This window comes from Taudactylus pleione, unplaced genomic scaffold (assembly GCF_031769625.1).
Source record: "Taudactylus pleione unplaced genomic scaffold, aTauple2 ptg000108l, whole genome shotgun sequence".
In the NCBI taxonomy this organism is placed as follows: domain Eukaryota; kingdom Metazoa; phylum Chordata; class Amphibia; order Anura; family Myobatrachidae; genus Taudactylus; species Taudactylus pleione.
The window spans coordinates 2555646-2574921 of NW_028284510.1; the positions used below are offsets into that span (position 1 = coordinate 2555646).

The window sequence follows — 19276 nt, forward strand, 5'->3', positions numbered from 1 at the left end:
TTGTTTTCCCAGAAAACCACTCAGAAATGGTAATTTTTTTATTATTTAATAAAGTTTAAAAATTATTTTTAATAATATATTTAAATATTTTATTTAAACTTAAATAAATAAATAAATAATAATAATAATATAAAAAAAAAAAAAACTATATATATATATATATATGTATCTAGGGGGTGTTTTGCAACCCGCCATCCCTCTGTGTCCATAAGGCCCCATTATGAAATAACATCCCACCCACAACAGGCAATAAACCTCTCTAAGGATCATGAATCCTACTAATAATACCCCCATACCACATTAGTAGAAAACAAATTCCTATTTTCTATACCAACCCTCCCCCACTCTAAGAGCACCCTTTTTCTTTGCCCCCTCCACCTCCTCCTACCCTGTGACCAGTATGTTTTTTTTTTTATATTTTACCCCTTCCAGCATCATATATCTCTATATTACCCCTTTCTCACTCCCAATGATGCTAGATATACCCCGCCCGGTTACCCCCCAACCGCATGGGCACATACCCCCCCATATGCAGAGTACAGCGGAGCAGGTGTCTGGGAGGAATGATGTTCTGTCCCCATTCTGAAGCCAAATAGTGCATGGAGGTGAACTAAGTTCCCCTACTTGCACTGTGATCCTCTGCACATGCGCCCCGGAGGGCCATTTTCACGGCACTCGGGGCGCAAATCTGGAAGTGATGTCGATGGTCACAAACCATCAAGCCACTTCTGGGGGTCCGAGGAGTCAGAGGAGATACGTTTTCCTCTGCAAAAGCTGGGGGGTAGAAGTAGGGCTGCATGGTCACATGTAATGCAACCTTGCCAGCTGAAGCACTGTTGGCTGCGGTCACATCACATGTGACGTTGCCAGCTAAAGGATTAAATGACATAAGGACAAATCTATTGCTTGTAACTACAAACTTTAGTATATGAGCAGATAGTGGAATAAAAAGTCAATCAGTTTGCACCAAATTGCATAATGTATTCAGGGCCTGATTCAGAGCCGGACGCTCTGACAGAGCGCTTGCTCTGAATCAGGGCCAGTCTTCTGTTTTTTTAGCGCGGCCTCCTTGCCACTCGCATAGCTGTGGGTCACCACCCACAGCTATAGCGAGTGGCCAGGAAGATGGTCGCGATGGTCAAGACCATCGCGACCATCGGGCTTGCGATGAGACCCTTGTGGTAGGGTCTCATTGCAAGCCCAAGAGTGCTTTCGGCTCTAACAGAGCCGAAAGCACTCCCACTGACATCACTTGTGATGTCAGTGGGGCCGACCCCAGACGGTAGGTTTTCCCATGGGAACGCCTCCGTCTGGGCAGTCATGTCCCCGGCACACCCACCAAAGGGGGCGTGCTGTCACTCAACATCGACAGCATGCCCCCTTTGGTATGAGTCCCGGAGCGACGGTTTGCCCGTCGCTATCCGGGTCTCGTGCATGTGCACGACGGAGCCTGCTCTGTCGTGCACATGTGCACTGGGCCACCATCAACCCGCTTGCGAGCGCATAGCGCTCGCGAGCGGATCTGAATCAGGCCCTCAGTCTGCTTAGATCATATTTCTCACACTCTCAATTTCATCATGTTACTATTATTATATGTGGCCAATTATTGAGCTGGATTTATTTTATAAATCAATTAATCATTTTGTGATGACCCTATTTTAAGAATAAGCCATTAACTCTTTTGCACTCACGAAAAAAGGTTATGAACTCCGTCCACTATTTAGCAAACAGCAGCAAGCTCCGCTTACCACAGTTTGTGACAGTACAGATTCAAAGGTAGAGCTCCCACTGGGTGGAAGTGCAATGCTCATGCACATTAGTCATGAACCCAACGTCATCATTAGGCTGTCTGCAACGCAGTGAGGACACCGCTGAGGAGGTGGATGCCATTGGACCTTGTTATACATCAGTATGACTGTGATAGTAAATGAAATGTGTTGCTGTCAATAATTAACATTGTTAGATTGAGCCCCCAATGGTTTATGTCCATCAGTAGATGATAGCTGGTTTGTGCACTTTGCAGAGAATGTTTTCTCTTATCACCCTATTGTAACCATATAATTAAAATCCCCCTTTGATTATTTAAAATGATATGATTTTGTTTAGAGCAATGCTAATACCATGTTATTTTCTGTGTCTTTCTAAACATAATAAAGGAAACTAAACAAATGGGTTGTTTGCCAATACCAAAATGTAGCATTCACCTATACTTAAAAATACTATATATAAAAAAATAAATATACAATTAAACATAGAAATAAAATTAGATACATTGTAAATTGTGTATTGGCAGAGAATAAATAAAAGGATAATAATAATAATAATAATAATAATAATAATATTAGAGGACAGTCCCATATATGCAGAGCAAAAATATACAGTACAGTAGAGAAGATTACACAGGACATGCCAATAGCATATATAAGTAAATAGCTGATTTATGGTTAATTAGTTTGTATTGGAGATAAAAGGGAGGGAGCTACAATTTGATGGCAGTTAGAGACTCACAGATAAAGTTTGACAAGTTTTTATCAGTTAAGCACAATAGTGATAAGTGAGACAACTGTGTAGACTAATTTTAGATATATTTCTGTTTGGAAATTACAGATGTTAGGACACTAAAACAATGCAGTATAGAATTGTGCAGTAATTATCTGCAATGAGTGTTTACCTGCTGACTTTTAGCTGAGAGGAAAATAAAACAATAAAAATAGAAAGTTAACCATAAATATAAAAATAAAGGTAAAGATAAAAATGAAATCTAGATGCTGGTTACATATTAGTGGGAACAAATGATGAAATGGTTACAAAGTAATCACAGATATGCAGTACAAAAATACAGTAGGGTAGTGGTTCTCAATTTCAGTCCTCAGGATCCCACACAGTTCACATTTTCCCGGTCACACAGCAGGTGCACAGGTGTTTTCAATACTCACTGACACGTTTTAAAAGTTCCAAAGGTGGAGCTAATTATTTCACTTGTGATTCTTAGAAGAGACCTGGAAAACATGCCCTGTTTTGGGTCCTGAAGACCGAGTTTGAGAATCTGTGTAGTAGAGAATATAAATAAATTCAATAGTATAGTAGACAACATTTGCAGTATGACGAGTAAATACAGACAATGAAACAAATGCGCAGTCATAACTTTTTGGTGAGGAAAACTACAGAAAGTGCAAGACAAAAATTGTAGTGGTAGTGTATTATTACACAATAAATATTAACAATAACTATTCTTCTTCCCCTGATAATAGATGGGTGCTATGGCTCCACCAGCCGGCTTCACTTCCGGCACAGAGGTGCTGAGCGCTTCTCTGCTGTTTGTTGCGTGGAGGGGATCATTGGCAGCCCGGGGTGGATGGCTGTGACCATGAATATGCACAGATGAGCATACTTTGCCATTCAGTTGCAGATATTGTTTGTTGCAGCCTCTTGGGAAAGGTGGTCACATCGAAACGGTTGCTAGGGCTATGCATAGGAACATGATGTAATTCTCCTCATTTGGAAATATATACAGTATAAGTCATAATTGGTACAAGCTCTATTTTTTTGGGGACGGTACAAAGAGTGTCATTATTCCTTCAAGCAGTCAAAGAGATATAAGATCTTCAGCTATATAGTGTATTGGTAACAATGATTTGTGACCTGTATTTTTGACAACTTTTTATTACATTTTTAATATTTGTATTAGAGATGTGTGCTGACTAGAGATGTGCGCCGACCACCATCTTTTGTTTTTGGTTTTGGATCTGGATCTCCCCTGGTTTTGGATCTGGATTGGTTTTGCCAAAACCTCACCTCCGTGTTTTCTCTTTCGGTTTTGGATCTGGATTTTTTCTTAAAAAATCATAAAAAAGCTAAAATCACATAAAATGGGCCTGTTTTTGTTCCTACAGTTTTATTAACCTCAATAATATTTATTTCCACTCATTTCCAGTCAATTGTGACCACCTCACAGCTCACAGTATTGATTTTTTTCATCTAGTTAAGGGCCAAAAGGTTGCATCCAGCTAGCAGGCTCAAACCTGAGTGATAAATAGAGTTGAGGACTGTGCAAAGATGATGGTTGGGGTACCCTTTGAGGATTGAAGAATTGATAGTTGATAGTTGGTGGAGCCACTGGCTGAAGTAAGAAGAGTTGATACTTGATAATTGGTGCAGCCACTGGCTGAAGTAAGAAGAGTTGATACTTGATAATTGGTGCAGCCACTGGCTGAATAATTGATTGATAGTTGGCGCAGACACTGGCTGAAGTAAGAATAGTTGATACTTGATAATTGGTGCTGCCACTGGCTGAAGAATTGATAGTTGGCGCAGACACTGGATGAAGTAAGAATAGTTGATACTTGATAATTGGTGCAGCCACTGGCTGAAGAATTGATAGTTGGCGCAGACACTGGCTGAAGTAAGAAGAGTTGATAGTTGATAGTTGGTGCAGCCACTGGCTGAAGTAAGAAGAGTTGATACTTGATAATTGGTGCAGCCACTGGCTGAAGTAAGAAGAGTTGATACTTGATAATTGGTGCAGCCACTGGCTGAATAATTGATAGTTGATAGTTAATTGTTGATGCAGCCTCTGGGCTGAGTAGTAGTGGAATATAGAGCTATGATTGGGAAGGAGCCAGTCCTGCAACAGCTTTGGGGGCTGGAACTCTTGGCAAGATGCGGCCATTACAGCCTTGAGGGCTGATGAGGAGTGACAACAGGTGGCATTTGGTCCGTGAAGCAGAAGGCAGCATTAGGGCCATATAGCAGCCTTGGGAGCTGAGAACCCTTGGCTGAATGTCACTGTTGTGTGACTTGTGCTGCCGGCTTGACGCAACAAGCAGCAGTTGGTTCTGAATTTTCTTTTAAAAAAATTAATGGGGCATGCAGGAGATGCTGTCTGTGGCCATTACAATTTCTGGACATTCATAAACCATAACATTAAAAATGTCAGGCAGCAATGCCCCAAACAGCACATAATGGAAATGAAAAAGATGCAAGATGAATTGTCCTTTTGCCCGCCAACCCACCCTTATGTTGTATATATGAAACAGCACATTCACAGTCTAACAAAATAATCACTTCAGCGACAGGGACTGCCTCTTGTGGCTGAAATGATTGGTTTGTTTGGACCCCCCCACAAAGCAAGCTGCCAATGCACAAGGGACATTGGTGGCAATGATCCCATACACAAACTGGCTTTATAATACATCAGATTAGATGTTGTCATCATCATCCCCATCAGTGTGTGCATCCTATTCTTCTTCACACAATATGAATTTGTCCCCACTGGAATCCACCATTACAGATGCTTCTGTATTTTTTGGACATAAGTGCTGGTAAAGGTCTTCCTCATGGAATTTGTAATTCATTTTGATGAACATCATCTTTTCCACATTTTGGGGTAGTAACCTCCTATGACAATCACTGACAAGATTCCCGGCTGCGCTGAAAACTCTTTCAGAGTACACACTGGAGGGTGGGCAACTTAAGTACAGCAAAGCCAGTTTGTTTAAGGGACTCCAATTTGCCTCTTTTTCCTGCCAGTAGTGATAAGGACTGAGTGACATTCCTATTTGGATGCTATACCTAAAATAATCATCCACCATTCTCTGAATGGTGACCGTATCAGACAAAGTCATGGTAGACATGTCACTCATTGTAGCCAGTTCTTTCAGACCCAACCAGATATCATTAGGTTTTGCTGACTGATTTGCATCACCACCAGCAGTGGGTCTCTTAGGAAAATTTTTAGTTTTTTCCTGGCAGCTGTAGAAAAATGAAGGAGATGCTGCCATGTCACATTCCACTTGAGCTGACAATATTTTTACAACCTGCTCTTTGCATCTTTTCAGTATAATGTCCATTGGAAAGAAAGACACAAGGTAGGACTTAAACCTAGGATCAAGTATGGTCGCCAAAATATAGTGATCTGATTTCAAGAAATTGACAACTCTTAGATCTTGTTGAAGCGAATGAAGGGCTTGATCTACAAGTCCGACATACTTAGCGGAGTCACTCCATTTCAACTCCTCCTTCAGTTTCTCCAGCTGCTTTTGCTAAAGTCTGATTAGGGAAATGACCTGACTCAAGCTGGCAGTGTCTGAACTAACTTCACATGTGGCAAGTTCAAAGGGTTTGAGAACCTTGCACAACATGGAAATTATTCTCCAATGCACTTGACTAAGGTGCATTCCCGCTCCTATGTCATAGGCCGTAGTGTAGCCTTAGATGCCTTTTTCTGCTCCTCCATCCATTGAAGCATATAGAGGGTTGAATTCCATCTAGATACTACCTCTTGCTTCAGCTGATGGCGGGGCAAATTCAACAGAACTTGCTGGTGCTGCAATCTTCGAAACACAGTTGCTGAATGTCGAAAATGTCCAGAAATCTTTCGGGCCACCGAGAGCATCTCCTGCATGCCCCTGTCATTTAAAAAAAAATGTTGCACAACCAAATGAATTGTGTGAGCAAAACATGATATGTATTTGAATTCGCCCACATGTAATGCTCACACAATATTGCTGGCATTGTGAGAAATCACAAATCTCGAGGAGAGTCCAAGTGGGGTAAGCCATTTTGCAATGATTTCCCTGAGTTTTTCTAAGAGGTTCTCAGCAGTATGCCTCTTAGTGAAACCAGTGATACATAGAGTAGCCTGCCTCTTAATGAGCTGGCATTTGTTAGGTGCTGCTGCTGCTGTTCTTTGCACTGTTGGAGGCAATACACCTACCCAGTTTGCTGTCACAGTCATTTAATCTTTAGTTTTCCCTGTCCCACTTGTCCACATATCTGTGGTTAAGTGGACAGTGGGCACAACAGCATTTCGGAGGACATTAATAAGGTTTTTTAGTGTCCTTGTACAGATTGGGAATTGCTATTGTAGAGAAGTGGAATCTAGAAGGGACATGGTAGCAGGGACACAGGACCTCCATTAACTGTGTAAAATGCACTGCATTAATTGCAGATACTGGACGCACATCTAATACCAGCATAGCTGTTATGGCATCAGTAATCTGCTGTGCAACTTGGTGTTTGCTGTCATACTTGTTCGCTAATGCAAAGGATTGTGTGACAGTCAATTGTTTGGTTGAACTTGAACTACTAAAAGTAGTCTTCTTCCTGGTCCCCTTCTGGGATGAAGATTCACTCACAGCAGCAGCAGCAGCTGTAACACTCAAGGATCCTTCTAAGGAACAATGCATAGGAGTCAGTCCTTATGATATTGGATGCAGGACTACTTCCGATCACGAATGAGGATGTTGATGATGATGCAGGTGTTGGTGGTGGATATTGCAGGCACTTGGATAAAGATAGAAGTGAGCAGCTTGGTGAGACTGGACTGATTGTTTTTTATTTTTTGTCCCCAAAGTTTCAATACCCTTTACAATTTGATGAATGCACTGCAAGTTATGTAACAGGGAAGAGGTTCCAAGATGGTTAAGGTCCTTACCTCTACTCAATGTTACATGGCTACGGTTACAAATGGCTTGGCAAAGGTTGTCTGGATTTGGATGAAAATGATTCCACACATGAGATGTGAATTTTTTGGTCCTTAGCCCAGGCATGCCAACAATGGGATTTTTCCTGTTGCCTGATTTACAGTTTTTACACAAACATCCTCAGCATCAATATCCTCATCATCATCAACATCCTCATCATCCTTGTTGTTATCACCAACTACATAAATATCCTCCTCATCCTCCATGTGCAATTTCACAGAAGCATCCTCGATTTCTACATCAGCATATTGACTTGTGCTGTTCGTCCCCACATTTGCAGATGGCACACAAATGGTGGAAAGAGGATCCTCTTCAAGCACAGTATTAGAAAGATCAGGCTCACACATGGCAACTGTGGACGCACTTGGGCTCTCCTCTGGGATTTGTGATTTTTCGGAGAACACAGTTGGTTCCGTTGTCTTCGCGTCTTAATAATTTACATTTTTTTGTACCTATCCTACAAGCAGAGGGGCTTAAATCATCACTAGAACCACCAGTCACAAAGGCCAAGGATTTATCCTTTCCTTGCCACATCTTGTAGTGAATGACATATTGCCAATTTTTTGTTTCTCTAAAGCTAACTTAGATTTTTTTTCTTTAACAGTGTAAAAGTTGACTTAAGCCCTGGTACATTGGCCTTCATAGATGATGTTGATGGCCTTGCATTGTCATCATGAATGCTGCCGGCAGCTACAAGACTGTTATGTGGATCCTTCTTTCCTGTCATGTGACTGTCCTCAATACTCACTGCGGTGTCACCAAGCAATTACAGCACAGCTGATTTGTGGCTAATGCACACAATCAACCGCACACAAAAAAATTGTTTTATTTTCTCACACGGCGGGTGTGGTTAACATGCACACACAAAAAATTGGTTTTATTTTTTTCACACTGGGGGGAAGCACCCCTGAACGAGGAAGCAGCCTCTTGATAAATGAGATAAAGGCAGCACAGCACCCCTGCGCACCTATGTTGCTGATAAGTGTGGCTAACACACACACAAAAAAAAATAGATTTTATTTTTTTTTACACTGGTGGTGAAGATAACATGCACACACAAAAAATAGTTATTCTTTTTTTCACACTGGGGGGGGGAAGCACCCCTGAACGAGGCAGCAGCCCCTTTATAAATGAGACACAGGCAGTACAGCACCCCTGCTCACCTACGTTGCTGTTAAGTGTCGCTAAAACACACACAAAAAATTGTTTTTATTTTTTTTCACACTGGGGGTGAAGTACACCCCTAAAAGAGGCAGCAGCCCCTAGATAAATGACACAGGCAACACCCTTAGTGCAGTTTCATTGCAGATAAATGCAGATTGTTAACACACACCACACACAGGAAATAAAAAATAATAATTGTAATTTAATTTTATTGGGGCACTTGTGGGTGAGAGGACCCCTGAATTAGATAAAACCCCTTAGATAAATGACACAGACACCTGAGCACCTACATTGCTGATAATAAGTGTTTCTAATGCAGACACAGAAATAAAAAAATATATTTTAATTTTTTTCACACTGGGGGGGAGATGTACTAAGCCAGAGACAGCATGTGACACACCAGGATAGGGCGACTAGGTCACATGACCAGAGGCAAGATGGCTCGCTATTACATACAGGCTGTGCTAGGAGTGGGAGGTGATCGAGACACCTAAATTACCCGCTGCTGCCACATCCAGTCTGTCGGGCTGGGGTAGCCTCTCTATACAGACAGGTCTCGGAGCTCCTTCCTAACCATCACCTGAAACTGGAGGATATTCCCAGCACAGCACAATTCAAGTTGCCTCCATTCATAGCGCTGGTCCGGACACAGCGCTAGTGGTTAACTTAGTGTCATCAACAGCCTAATTTATCAGCGCTACACTGATTGCTTCAGTGTTAAAGATTTACACAAAACATCAGAACAGGTAAAAACTTTTCAAGCATCACTCATAAAGGAATCTGGGCAATGATCATATTGAAAGGAATATTTATGTCGTGACAAATTAGGCTATATATCAATTCACCTGGTACTATCTGGACATTGTCTACTATATAGTTTTTATACTTTATATTTGTTTAGTATTTATTATTCTTTGTTGAAGGTTTGAGGTAGCCAATTGTATTAACAATATATATGTTAGGATCCAATAGACGGGAAAATTATTATCTTAACAAGGAATGTGTTTTTAATATGTGGCTATTTAATAAATTTATACAGATTTATCAAATTACTGGTTTAATCCCTTCATATATACATGTGTATACCGACACTTCTTTAGGAAACCAACGCAGTAGAATTCCTTTTCTTGTTGTCTATGTTTCCTGTCTGGATTCTTATTAAATAATTGTTTACAGGTAATTTTTCTCCATTTTAGGGTCTGTGGCCTGCTGTGTCTGGTTTATGAAGCTGGAGGTTGGTCTTTAAATACCAGGAACATGGAGGAGTGACATTCCTATATGCACTATATATTACATTATCTGGTATGCAGATGTATGTACGTTTACTGTTAATATGTTTGCATAAGAAAATACTACACTATATTGCATTTATGGGCTTGATTTAAGCCCTTTTTTAAGGTTTATTCAAGCAATATCAAACCTGGGACTCATATTCTGAACAAATTTTTTGGTACGCACACTAGTTACCTTTGAGCACAAGTTATTTTACCTTAACTACTACACTATTAGGCGCACGTCTCTTATTATTTTTCAGCATATATATATATATATATATATATATATATAGATAGATTGTAACATAGAAGTGCAGTGTTAATATTAAGTGAAATTATTCAAAATAATTGATTGCTATGTATGTTGATGCCCACAATATAATTAACTAATTATTGTTGCATTGTTTAGATTTAATAATAAAAAAATGTTGTCAACCAGAATTGTGCAATTTAATTTTTCACTTTTATTTTATTTACTGCTGTGTAGCAGAAGATGGAAGACACTTCATTTGCATTTGACTTAATGAATAATGTAACAGATTACAGCCCCCACAATGGACATAAAGACTATACTGTGGATTTTGACATTTTACAAGTCTCTCTTATAATTTTTTATACTACAACCTTTGTCCTGGGGACCGTTGGGAATGGATTGGTCATCTGGATTTCTGGATTCAAGATGAAGAAGACTGTTACCATTATATGGTTCCTCAACTTGGCTGTAGCTGACTTTGCCTTGAATGTCACCTTCCCTCTATTAATTTTTTTGGGGGTAATCGAAGGACGGGGTCTCTTTACTCTAATAATTTGCAAGGCCATAATCATTGTACTGTTACTCAACATGTCTGTCAGCATCTCTTTCCTAATGATTATCAGTGTTGACCGTTGCACATCAGTCTTGTGCCCAGTGTGGTCACAAAACCACAGAACCCTCAAATTATCTTCAGTGATCTCAGCAGTTATCTGGGTGTCTTGTGTTCTGCTCAATTCCCCATATCTTGCTTTCATGGATATTGTTCATGACCCAGTTGACAATATCTCATACTGCATTGCCAAATATGGTGAAGACTATCATACATATCACATGAGGTTTACAGCAATGCTCATTACCAGATTTGTCTTCATGTTCCTAATCCCATTTTCTATAATAATAGTTTGTTACAGCCTGGTCACATTTAGACTGAGAAGAAGTAGAAGTGTTTCTGGGTCAAATCGACCTTTCAAAGTCATTATTACCATTGTCATTTGTTTCTTCTGCTTTTGGTTTCCGTTCCATCTCTGGAGTTTCTTAGGGTACATGAATACTGAAATCAATCAATATGTATCGTTGATTATGTATAATATAGTTTTATGCTTATGCTACTTAAACAGCTGTCTAAATCCCATAATCTATGTATTTGTTGGAAGGGATTTCAAAGCGAGTTTGTTTAAATCCATCCCATTTATTCTGGAGAGCACATTCAGAGAGAGGTATTAAGCTGATATATAGAACTGATATGATCAGATTTAATTGGGAACTGTTCTTTATATTAAAGGACATCATACATTTTGCTACAAAACCCTCTGATCGCAGGTAGGATAACTCAATTCAAGTCTCGCCTTCTCAGTCCAATATAAAAAGAATCAAATCTACCCTTAGTAACACAACAATATCTTATTATATTTATATCACAGTAATAATAAATTAAAAACCAAGGTCCCTAAAGGGTTTGCCTCTTAGATATAAATGTATAGTTGTTGGTGGAAACCCATGGCAACATCCATTCACTGTACAGTATTTACTGTATGAGGACCTCAACACTTTAAAATACAATGCTAAATAATGTCAAACAAAACCATTTATTTTAATTAATGGAACTCTTGTATTGTTATATATTATAAAGATTATATAACTTGCAAATGGAACAGCTTTTATCCCAGGGTACAGTCCTAATGACTACAGTCACTTTGTAGACATGATAAAAGCCGGTGCCGATGTCCCAACATAGGTAAAATGCTACTATACTTCCACCATTTTAATAGTGCAGAAATAGTAACTTGAAACATTCTGAATGTTTAGAGGATTCTGTTAATTGCTGAAAAGAATGCACTTGTTTAATTTAAGAAATTTCGGGATGAATAGAATTTACATTCGGAAAAGCTGTATTTTTTTATCTAAAATCATGCTATGTATCATTTTTATTAACATATCTAAATTTGTGTGATATACAGTACAATACCATATTCTTGAATTATTGTCATTCCATATATCGATCAAAGTCTTTGAAGATGTCAAACATTTGAGAGGATACACATATACCAAAAGACTCATAACTTCATTTATTACACACATTGGTATGAGACCACTTATTACATGGCATCCAGTCTTATTTAACATAATGGGCATATTTGTAGCAATAATACAGTATCTATTATGATCAATTTATTTCTGGATTGGATATATAGATGATATCTTGTTTCCATGGAAAGGCAGCATGAATGGATAAATTACAACTATGTATTGTTTGTTGAAAATTAACCCTTACAATGTTTGTTTGACTTACACAGCTGGCAAAAATGTTTTATAGGCTTAAATTTGAGTTTGGACAATATCATTTTTTTCATCCCCTCTACTTGTTTCAGGCCTGTTAATGTAAATACATACAATATATTCCCCTAAAGACTTATTGAGTTAAAATATTTATTAAATAGTTGATAAATTCCATTCATTTGATATACATAATTTGATTCAGTCCAAAAAAAACAGATGTTGATAAAGATAACACTAAAGAAATATAGTTAATTTCATAGTTACAGTATAGTATAAAGACTATAGAAGGATTTGCTCCACTAATAAATTGAGGTACTGAATTTTGTCCTTTAAACAGAAATTGCCCAACACCTCCAAAGAAAGTTTTATAGATTCAAAAGCCAGAAACTTAAAATGAGAAATTGTGGCACCATTGGAATGTTTTTACAAGATGTCATTAATACAGTATGTGTTGTTTTTGCAGAAATACTAGTCTTAAACTCTTTGCTAATATAAAATAACTATCAATTATTGACAATATCAATCTCAATTGTAACAATGAGCTGATGGACTTTTTGCGTTCATGTTATAGTAAAGAAATAAACTAGACAATATCCTACTATCAGTTGTAAGATGGCGGGGCTGGTGGAATCATGATCAAACATTGAGGTGCATAGTGTGATTAGGTTTCTGCATCTATTGTACACATCAGCAACTGAAATTCATCACCAACTTGACGAGGTGTACGGTGATAACATTATGTCACAGAAACAGGTTTGGGCTTGGTGCACTGCCTTTAATAACAGCAGGACAGACGTTCAAGATGAGCAGCGATCTGGACAGCCAAACACATCGGCCACAGCTGACAATTGCCCATGGATGCTTGCTTCATCTTCGGTGTTCCATGATGCAAAGTACACACTGAGATGTTCAGTTTGTCAGCAATATCACTAACTTGAATGCATCTGTCCTCCTGAATCAGATCTTCAATGGGGCACAAATTGCTCATCTTGTCAACGTATGTCCTGCCGTTATCAAAGTCAGTGCACCAAACACTGAAATTCAGTGTAAAGTTAAGTGAGTTCTCAGCTATTGATACAATTGTATGTGTGTTGGGGGTATATAGTCATTGAAGTGATCTGATGTCTCAGACGGCAATGACCCACAGCTATCATTGCTCGAGATGGAAGTGTACAGACACATTTTGCATGTTTGCCCTATTTATGTACAGTATGTATTTCAATTCCACAATGTTTTCAGTCACACAAACAAAAAATTATAAGTTCCTAAATTCTACCAGTGCCTAAAACCTATTTTTCACACCCAAGTATTGAATCTTTGTTCAGCATGCATCTACATGAATTTCATGAATTGATCAAGAAAACATCAAGCACCCAATACTAATCATACAAGCAAAAAAAAAAATTTGATTTTGGGAGATTGCAATAGCACGACACAAAATGGATGGCACAATTCAGTAAAATTGTGAGCTGCCAGGTGACCTTTTAATATTTGCTGTATCTGTATGTGAATATATAATATCTGCAACCACTTCTCATCTGGAAGCTGAACACATACTGTATGTCCCATCATATCTAGCAGACTTGTAACAGTAGCTAAAGCCTCTATGATAAAACTGGGACTCCCAGGATGAAGAAAGTATTTTGCTAAGCTTTTTTAAATCATTCTATCCACACAGACCTATTGGCAATTGTCCCCTTGAGCCAAGCAAGGAAGAAACTCTGAGTGGCTGACCCAGCGCTAAAACAAAACAGGCGCACTAGTAAGTCTTTGGGACCAATCTGCTTAGTCCACAGTCAGGATGTCTCAGTTCATCCAGCGGTGAGTCCGCAACAAGTCTATGCTCCTGCTGACGAGCAATTGAAAGCTACCAAGTGTGGGTCACATATCAATGAGTACTTTGTATAGACTGCACATTCCAGCATACAGCCAAAAGTACACACCGGTGATATAGAGCATATACACCGGGGACATTTCCTTTATGGGTACCACTATATGTGGCAGTTTAAAGGACATTACAATAATACGCCTACCTAGGAACTGGAATAAAAAAGTGGGTGATTACTTGGATTCTATGGGGCATATTCAATAGGCTGTGAGAAAAGCCAAAAACCCGCACCTGTGAAGTATTTCCTGCAGGTGCGGGTTTTTTGCTATTCTATTAGGTGCGTGTTTTTTTTAAAAACACGCGCCGGCAGGTTTTTTTTTGCGCACCTCCTGAGCAAATGTGATTTTTCCAGAAATCAATGTTCTTAGGAAAAATCACGTGTACTTGCTCTGACAACCCCCCCTCCTCAAAGGACTAATTAAGCAATTGGAAGTATCCAATCATCAGCGGGACCTCCCAGAGACCTCCCTCAGGGCTGATGACTGACAGCCAGGGATCTGAATGCAGTAATGAGCGCTGTCCTCCTCTTCCCAGGTGTTGAAAGCCCTGACCAGTGGGACTATGAGAAACAGGTCTGTGAGCCTCATCAATCACACTTACCCTCACAACCTGCAGTCATAGCAGCCTGAGATAGTTTCCTAGTGAGTCACAACATCAGGTTAAACTTGTAATTGCAATAGAGGGTATAATAGACTCAGCTCAGGTATTCCTTGCAATTTTGGGGCAGCTTCATTTATTCCAGCTTGCCAACACTAGTTATTAATATAGGATCAGCCTCTTCTCCCTAAAATCTTCCTCTTTAGGCATACTTGCCGACAATCGTCTCCCTCCTTCCGGAAGAGAGCTGTTTGTCAGCTAACAGTGGGGGGCGTCTCCGGTCATTGATGTCACATTGGGGGAGGAGCCAGGGTGAGACCACGTGATCGCTTCATCATGGTCCTGCCCCCTCTTTACAATGCCGTTAATTTTGGCATTGTGAAGCAGGGGGCAGAGTCATGATGATGCGATTCATTGCATCACCCCCCCCCCGCACTGCGGGGGTTTCTAGTTTATTCTGGAGGGAGATCAGAAGGGTTGCTGGCTGCCAGGAGGCTTGCCTGCCTTTCTGGGGGGGGCAGGGGCAGCACCCTAAAATCGGGAGGCTCCCTGCCAAATCAGGAGGGTAGGCAAGCCTGCCTTTAGGAGAAATGAAGAGCTGAAGTAAAGAATATTTTGTAAGCACTGTGACATTATACAGCCTTGAGCCAAACTAGTTCAGGATTATCTTCAGGTGATTAAATGACACAGGAATTCACAGGCCCGGGCTTAACACATACAAGCGTCGGCATCAGTAGCAGCACCGGAGATAGTGCAGTCTACATACATACCATCAGGGAGAAGTAGTGACTAAGCAGCTATCACCCAAAAACATGCACCAATGTAGGCAGTACTGGCCAGAACTCTAACTGAAATTGGGGGCGTCTTAGGCTGTTACTTGCATGCAATAGTAGCCGAACACTGACTGGGCTAAGAATCATTATTGAGATTGGGTATGACATTTGTTGCTAATGTTTTGGGAATTTCATTTATTGTGGTTAACCTATTAATTTCACAGTTGGATTGCAAATCCAGAGTTCATGTTTAATAAAAAGCATGGATCCGAGTGTAACTTATTTACTTAAGAGTGTCTAAACAAGTGTAATGTAATCAATTCTGTGTAACACTGGTGTGAAAATTGCTTATTACAGCACAGTTCCAGTTAAATAAATACTTTCCTTAATTGTACCCTATTGCCTGTATCTATATCATCACCTTCTGGAAGAGTCCAAGACGGACCAGAGGTTGTGTGTGTATCTGGTAAGGAAACCCTCCAACCCCCCACACTTAGAACAGTACACGCTTAGCGGGGTGTTACATATGCGTAAACAAGAAATTTTTTAAAGTTATTATCAGTTTATTCAACACAGAAAATAATAAAATTTGGTCTGGTCATAATTTATATAGGTTGATATCCACATTTTATCTTTAAAGCCGGGTTCACACTACATGATATATGGTATAATTTATATTTCCAATGAGGATCAGAATTGTATATCATACGGATTGTGCAGTGTGTATGTCCAATTGGGTACACACTGCACAAAAGGTCGTTCATTGCACAGCAGATAGGACAGTGTAATGAACGATGCAATGCTGTAACATGTGACTGTGCTCCCAGTGTATCATTACATAGCATTGTTCTATCACTGGATACACACATTGTATAGTGTGTCCTCAACTTAAGACTTATCCCAACTGTAAATGCTTTTCTAAAATGGACATGGACAACAGGAGTTAGAATTAATTTAGCTCATATTTATTTTGACATCAACCAATTAAATTAAACTTTTTGAATCATCATATAAAGTTGAGTTAATAGAATTAAAGTTAGTATGGTGGTGGACAACAAAGGATGGAAAACTACTACAATAATATGCACACCAAAAACACTAATTGGTGTTCAACTATCCTGAAAAGCCATGCCCAGACAGGTTGTGACATTTCTCGGTAGGGATCAGTTGGCATATTATTGAATAAGGAGAGTGCGACCATCTAAAAAATATAAACAAAACTACCATTCTTTCCACCACAACATGCAAAAGTCATGAATATAACAAACTAAACATACCTCTATGAACCCTATAGGGGATAAACAAAAAATGCAAAACGCTAAGGTGTCAATCCTATTCCATGTGATGATCTCACTAGTGCGAGTCATCGTGGCAGTGGCCACACTTTATGGTAGCCTAGAGTTGCCAAAATTTGGTGACTTCAGGGTTGAGTTGGGCTGCGAAGGGTGCATCGCACCCTTTGAACGGAATAGGATTGACCCTTATAGTTGGATAAAATAAAGCAAACAGCGCTTAGTAGGTATAGTGAAATGGATATTCTTTAAAATTTCTCCATATGCGGCTTGGTCAATAATAAATCTGTTTAATAAATCTGATTAATATAAGATAACAAAATACATTGTTAAAAACAGTGCATATATATGGCCATATAAAGGAGTACTTATCTAGAAAATTAGACAGTGTGCACACTGAGTCTATGGGAAATCCCCAAAACCTGCTATGGGGTAATCACACCATATTTAGGTATACTGGTGTGTGCGGAGTGTCTGATCTGGTTTATTATCCAGTAAAGGTGAGAGTTCTGTATTACCCCTTGTGGATCCTTAATTAGCAAGGACTCCTCGCAATAAGTCCCATCTAGAGGTCGTTGACAGTCCAGGTTGTCATCACCAAAAGGAACTGGTCCGGAAATAATAAATTCAATATGCAGGCAGGCAGGGAGATCCTATGTAACACTTCTCAGCTTAATGCGTTTATGTGTGTCATGAGCCCACACCTTCATGGGAGTTTCACACACTCCTTTTATCCCTCTCACATTGGCCAACGAATGTGCAAAAGGACTCCCGGGTCATAAACCGGGAAGTCCTCTTTACGCAAAGGACAACTCTTTTTGAAGGGCTGTCCTTTGCGATTTTAAGCACTTTTTTTACATGCATAATGGTTTTATTAATGTGGAAAGGGGCGGGATGTATCGAATCCATAATGCGATGCTTGCTACATCATGCCCTAAGGGAGCTAGTCAAAATTCTTGAAGGCTCACTGCTCTTCCAACCTTGGGGTTTAACCTTGCTCAGGCAGATTGTCTATGCCTTACGCCAGGGATGGGGAACCTCAGGCCCGGGGGCCGTATAATGGCCCGCAATACCACTTGATCTGGCACCCTGGAGCCAGAATTTATGCAGCAGTGCTGCCTGGAGCATCCTTAGGATGCTTCAGACAGTCACACCGCTGCTCTTACGGCTCCCCGGAGCATCCTGGGGATGCTCCGGGCATTGCTGTAATCAGCGGCGATTGTGACCCCGCCAACATGTGACATCACACGGAGGGGGCATGGTCTGCACCAGGCTCGCGAATAATGTTATATATTTCAAAATGGCCTTTTGCAGAAATAGGTTCCCCACCCCTGCCTTACACTGTCCTCTCTGAAGTTCTTAAGCAAACAATCATCAATAACATTTATTAGATGAAAGTAAATTAAACTTATATTTATGTTTAATATGACAAAGTTGCTTGTGTTAGGGCCCATGTTCCTTCTACTTGCTTGTAAATAAATGAGTGAAGAAGCCACTATTGCTGCTTCAAAGTCTTTTTTTTTTCCAATGTTTTTTCTAATGTGTATATCCCTGTTATGTTTTGATATTATTCTTATTTAGTATATTTTTAAAAAGCAAATGTTACTGATGTTACTCCTGCACATGGAGAGGTATATCTGGGCACAGTTTATCTGTGTACAGAGAGGAGAGTACTAAACCGGAGAAGACTAAATATAAACTGTGAGATATAAGTTTTTATCATTATAAAACAAAACATCCAAATACTGTATGTTTAAGAGGAATTATACAAAAACATTCCTCATTTTAAAATTCAACATAAAGTATTTGCCTACTCTCCTGAAATATTTGGAAGTCTCCAGAATTTTGGGAGTTCCACCAGATATCTAGGAGAGTAAACCATCTTCCAGGATCCAGCCTACTTCCCTAATTTCCTAGTGAAGTGGTCGGGCCATGATGGCATGTTTGCTGTCAGCTAGGGAGGCGTGATGATACAAATGGCATCACCCTGCCTCCCGCACTTTCCCCTAGGGCCGCTTTGATCTCTCAGAGGTGAGGTCCAGAAATAAGCCGTATAAAGTAGGCAAGTGAGCAGTATGCATTAATAGAGTCCTTCTTCATGAAATATCATAACAAAACTGCTCATGTCTGATGGAGATCAGCAGTGCAGTAATATATTTTCACATTTACTAACCTTTTATAAACTTAGTTTGAGTATCGTTTTAATTAAATAGAAAATGTAGAATGAAACTGACAGTGACTTAAAAAGCAGTTGACAGATCTTTTAATCACAAT

At 39.7% G+C, this 19276-nt stretch overlaps 1 protein-coding gene across 1 annotated transcript; it reads left to right on the forward strand.

The window, feature by feature from the left end:
- Positions 1-9907: 9907 nt before the first annotated feature.
- On the forward strand, positions 9908-11527 carry LOC148525438 (formyl peptide receptor-related sequence 4-like). The gene is made up of 2 exons (XM_088470961.1): positions 9908-9950; positions 10410-11527. The coding sequence occupies exons 1-2, from the start codon at positions 9927-9929 to the stop codon at positions 11397-11399; spliced, it is 1014 nt and encodes a 337-aa protein (XP_088327087.1). The 5' UTR covers positions 9908-9926; the 3' UTR covers positions 11400-11527.
- The last annotated feature ends 7749 nt before the right edge of the window (positions 11528-19276 follow it).